This window comes from Zerene cesonia, chromosome 26 (assembly GCF_012273895.1).
Source record: "Zerene cesonia ecotype Mississippi chromosome 26, Zerene_cesonia_1.1, whole genome shotgun sequence".
Classification (NCBI taxonomy): Eukaryota; Metazoa; Arthropoda; class Insecta; order Lepidoptera; family Pieridae; genus Zerene; species Zerene cesonia.
In genome coordinates this window covers 3,566,916-3,572,017 of record NC_052127.1, presented here as the reverse complement: position 1 = coordinate 3,572,017, position 5,102 = coordinate 3,566,916, and the positions used below count along the sequence as shown (strand labels likewise).

The 5,102-nt window shown below is 33.8% G+C and overlaps 1 protein-coding gene across 1 annotated transcript in view; it reads right to left on the bottom strand.

Moving 5' to 3' along the window:
* LOC119836924 (EARP and GARP complex-interacting protein 1) overlaps positions 1-3,914 on the bottom strand; it is a 5,378-nt gene extending 1,464 nt beyond the window's left edge. The window contains exons 1-8 of the mRNA XM_038362392.1: positions 3,744-3,914; positions 3,500-3,631; positions 2,618-2,764; positions 2,262-2,348; positions 1,524-1,712; positions 1,194-1,315; positions 839-940; positions 280-408 (exon numbers count right to left, since the gene is read on the bottom strand). Of these exons, the coding sequence (XP_038218320.1) occupies positions 280-408; positions 839-940; positions 1,194-1,315; positions 1,524-1,712; positions 2,262-2,348; positions 2,618-2,764; positions 3,500-3,631; positions 3,744-3,785 (950 nt within the window). The 5' untranslated portion in view covers positions 3,786-3,914. The remainder of the gene's footprint in view (positions 1-279; positions 409-838; positions 941-1,193; positions 1,316-1,523; positions 1,713-2,261; positions 2,349-2,617; positions 2,765-3,499; positions 3,632-3,743) is intronic.
* Between the last annotated feature and the right edge of the window lie 1,188 nt (positions 3,915-5,102).

Here is a 5,102-nt window from a genome sequence, read left to right as displayed (position 1 = left end):
CGAAAGTTTGTAAGGATGTGTGTGTTTGGTGCTCTTTCACGCAAAAACTACTGAACCGATTGCAATGAAATTTGGTACACAGACAGCTGGACAACTGGAATAGCACAATGACAATATCTAGGATACGGATTTACACGGGTAAAACCGCGGGGTGCAGCTAGTATGCTATAAAATAATGCAACCAGTCCCTCAAACTTTTTTAAGGGTTGGTTTCACCTCTTGCTCTTATAAAAAAGTAAAAAAAGACATTTTTTTTCCGTTAATATAAAACAAACATACACTTGACTCAGTTTCTTTTCATCATCCGAATCGCATATACTCGCCGCTGCTGTGAGGAGGGCTCTCCCATCGGAGCTGCCAGTCACCAACAGTTGCTCATGGTAGGTGTTATATCTCACTGTCCACACCCTGGAAACAATATTTTAATTGAATTTACCAGCCTACAGGTGCTTTGCCAGCCTTTCAGCTCTTACATAAACGCTTAACGTGCAGTAAAGAGCGTATATGCTCTTTTTTTAAGGCCCCAATGTCGTAATTGTTCGGGAACACCGTTGCTGGTAAATCGTTCCAAAGCTTCACCGTACGCGAAAAGAAGTTGCGGGTGAAGCGTACGCGAGTATTATAAGTAATTATATAATAATACTAGTTGACCCGGCAAACTCTATTCTGCCATACTCTTAACATTTAGAGGTATGAAAAATAAGATAGAAAACTAGCATATATACAAATGCATATCATAAATTTTTATGTTTTTTCGCTGTAATAAAGCACGCTTTTAGCTCATATAATTCCCTTAAGTATGAGAATACTTCTAACACATATGAAAATAAATAATTACCAGTGTGAATGGTCAGTCCTGCTGAAAATCGGTTCCTTCCCATTCCTGTAGTCCCAAATATTCAACGCCGCGTCGTCTCCTGCACTTGCCACATGAAATTGCCTATAACAATGTTAATATTTAAAAATTTGAACAGTATAAAAATTACTGACTAATGTATATTATGTTTGAAGATATATTCAAAATTGATGCCTCAACAATTATTTTTATAAATAATAAAATAATATTTACAATTTACAATGTCAATAAAAATATTAATATTTCAAGTATGCTACTCACTATTTATATATTTTAATAGACATGTATAATAAACAAAGATTTCAAATTAAAAAAAACATATTAATTGGTAGGTTACCTATTAGGATTAAAATCGAGGTCTCTGGCCAGTTGTCTATGCGCGTTGTCTATGCTCCACGCCGGTTTGCAGTCTGTCCGTGAGTCGAAACATTTTATATGCGTGTCTTGCAGCACTGCAAACTGATAGAGATTTTTCTAGGAAATTTAGGGCAATTTGTTATATTGGTAACAGTGCATTTTTAATTGAAATGATATCTTCTAATGAAGGGTAAAACGCTTCGTTATGTAAGTTACACGAGTTAGATTATAATCTAACGATTTTTCCTATATCACGACGGCAAATGAATATTTTTTTTCAAGTTTTAAAGTGTCTTGTATAGTCCATTACCTGGTGCTGTGCTTGCGGACTCCACTTCCCGCCGGTGAACTTGAGCCTCGCCCGGCCTTCCGGCACGAAGCTCGTGACGACACTTCCGGTGGTGACGTCACGCACACTCACACTACCGTCCAGGACTATGCCTACGCGGTTCGCGTCTGTGGGGTGCCATTCTGCGCAGCGGACTTCCTCTTCGGGTTTCTGTCATTATTAATTTGGCGTTAGAATGTTTTGAATCATGATGTTACAATTTTAGATATTATAAATTGTATTTAATGCATTGGAAAAAATTGAATTATAAAAGACTAGCTTTTGCCCGCGGCTTCCCACGCGTTAATTCGGAGTTGTTTAATAGATGTACAAACTAATATTTCAGTGATAGAAATCCGATTTGAATGGAATGGAATTTGAATGGAATTGGCTATATTTTTTTAAAGACAGCTGCTAGCTGCAATTTACAGAAATCCCTTCTAATATTATAAATGCGAAAGTAACTCAGTCTCTTCTTGCCGAGACTATTGAACCGTTTGAATGAAATTTGGTACAAAGTTAGTTTGAGAGCCGAGACAGGGCATGGGATAGATTCTAATACCATGGTAATGGGTTTTATGCGATTAAAACTGGGGATTGCCTATATAATCAGTTCGAAACCGCGGATACTAATAAACCTTCACATCAATTTTGCCCCTACTCTTTTTGAAGAAGATTGGATACTAGAACATTTCATATCAAATATTGTGGTTTACTTACCTCTGGGGTTATGGTGATCAGATGTTCCATATCTTCCGCATTTCGTCCTTGAATAGCACTGAGATCATCAACGTCTTTTGGTATTACCTTCAAATAATGTTTTGCATTATAATAATACAGGATACATTATTTAAAAATAAGCAGCAGATTTAAACAGATCCAAATAGTATCTCTTAATTTAAAGAAATCCACTACTTCAAACAAAATGCTAGTATTCCAAATGTTAATTTATCAATCCCATACATTTAGCATCACTTAAAGAGAGGTTTTAGTTTATTATAAATTAGGCTATTGCTGTGATTTAGTCCTGATAGTGTAACAGACAGACAGTTATAAATCATAGTATAAATGCTCACATCTAACGTGGGTAGCTTAAATATAGACACGCCCATGGTGCATTGAGATGTGTCTGGGTCATAGGAATTGTGGGTCGTCATTAGCGTGGCCGCATCATGGGGAGAACATCGCAGATGCCATATTTCACCTATATTATGCTTATATACCTAAAAAATTAATAATATATTATTGTGATTATGGTATTTCGTTATTCTGATCATGACGTTTTAAAGCAGTACGTCCACAGTAATTCCAGTGTGGCAAAGTGACAGCTCTAGACCTATTGAAGTTCTATCTTTTCCCCACTACAGAATCAGTACTGCTTTAAGATGTCACGGTTACCCACCCAAGAGTGTTCGATAATAAATATATTAGTCTAATTTTATTTATATTATTTCACTTTAGTCAATGTAAGTATTGTCAATGTATGTTGTCCCACTATCCAAGTTAAGTCCCATTTTCTAACATTTATATTATTTAGTACTGACTCTTCTTCATGACATATTCTAAAGACCAGGTGACCCGATGATGATGATATGTAATGATCAATTGCAGGGTAGAGACCATCATACAGTGTGGTCACTGCAACTGAAATTTTGTGATGGTTGAATATGCATTATTTACGAAACAAATAGTAGAAATACATTAAATTATCTGTTCAAGCTGATTTAACCCCTGGTACATATATAGCCTATGCCACTCAGTGAAATTGCAGCTTTCAAATGGTGAAAGAATTTTAGAAAATGGTCCAGTGGTTTTATGGAGAAACATTGCAAACATATAAATATACAAAAGTGTAGAGGAATCTTTTTTAATACACGGGATACATTTGTTATAGTAGTTTATACATTAATATGTTTGTACAGTTCAGGCTGTGTTTGATGCCCATAAATTTCACTTGCCTTGGTATGCAGAGCTCCAGTATCTTCTTCTAGTTCCACAACATGGACTTGGTTCGATTGTGGCTTCAAACTCTGAGTGCCAATGAGGAATCTAATAGCATCACTCTCATATTGAGGTGACAAGGCTCTGGTCTGAAAGAATTAATTGAGTATTAATAATTCAAATCTTTGAAACAACAGCAGAGATTCTAACAAATATATATATTCTGTAAGCTAGATTCGGTTTCTTATTTCATGATGTTACCTGATGTTCTAAGCCGTAAATTATTGAATTCCCTTCCTCCATATCTACGCAATTATAAAGTTTTATTATGGCACTGAGTTATTTTCAAATTGCAAACTTTAAAGCTGTTTACATTTTAGATAGAAACTGGAATTGGAAAACAACTTCATTTCTTAAAATGTCACTATTGACAAAATTACAATACGCTACGATTTACGCATGATTTACGAAGTGACATTGACAGTAATAAAAAAAATATTTTTTAACCGATTTTAACAAATACGATTAGGTTTTAATATTAATAAATATAACTTCTACTCGTGTAGAGTTAAAAATATTATTATTTTAAATAGCATACAATCACTGTTCGAACATAGTTACACACATGCATATTGTAAGTTAAAGCTTTATATTATTGTTTTAATTATTTACTTATTCCTAAAATAATTGTAAATAAATTGTTATATAAAAATAAAAAAGCAGTTTATAAAGTTCAGTTTATAAGAACGTTGTCCTTGCTATTTAGTGTAAATTTTCAATTTTCTATCTGAAATGTTCTTGTTTTTGTAAAATATTCTCTTATCTGTACTAATATTATAAAGCTGAAGAGTTGTTTGTTTATTTGAACACGTTAATCTCAGGAACTGCTGGTCCAATTTGAAAAATTATTTCAGTGTTAGGTAGTTCATATATTGAGGAAGGCTATAGGCTATATAAATACCACGGTTGAAGCCGGGGCGGACCGCTAGTAAAATATAAAATTTTTACTATACGTAGGTACATAGCGATTTACATTTATGGAGTAACTAGTTCTTAATCTGTGATTTACATTATTTATTATAATAGGACATGGAACTGTTGTTTCAATTCCATGAAAGCTAAAATCTACGTGTGATGAATACATTGCTTGGCATAGCAGGAATCTTTCCTGTAGACAAATAACTACTAGATAACTACAATTCTTGAAAACATAAAAATTATACTCAATAAATTTTTATGTTTTATTATGTCTTAAAAGCGATTCTCTTGGTTGGCCATTTTATACAAATACAACGAGGACTTACAAGTAACAAGACACCAAAGCGACAATTTTTGCAAAATTCAATTATTCGTATCTATTTACTTTAGCTATTTAGATAGGTATTCATTATCTTTTTGTACCGTTGGATGTATATGCAGCAGTTTGTAAGGGTGCCTGATTTACCACATGTCACGTTCCTATAGATTTTTAAAATTGTTTTTAACATTAATTTGTGCTGGAGTATGAAAATACAGTAAGCTGGTACTACCACTATATATGAGTATATATAATTGTATGCTTGGAATTAATATTATATTTTACGTGATGCTATTGTGTACTTACTGTTCCAGCTATTTGAG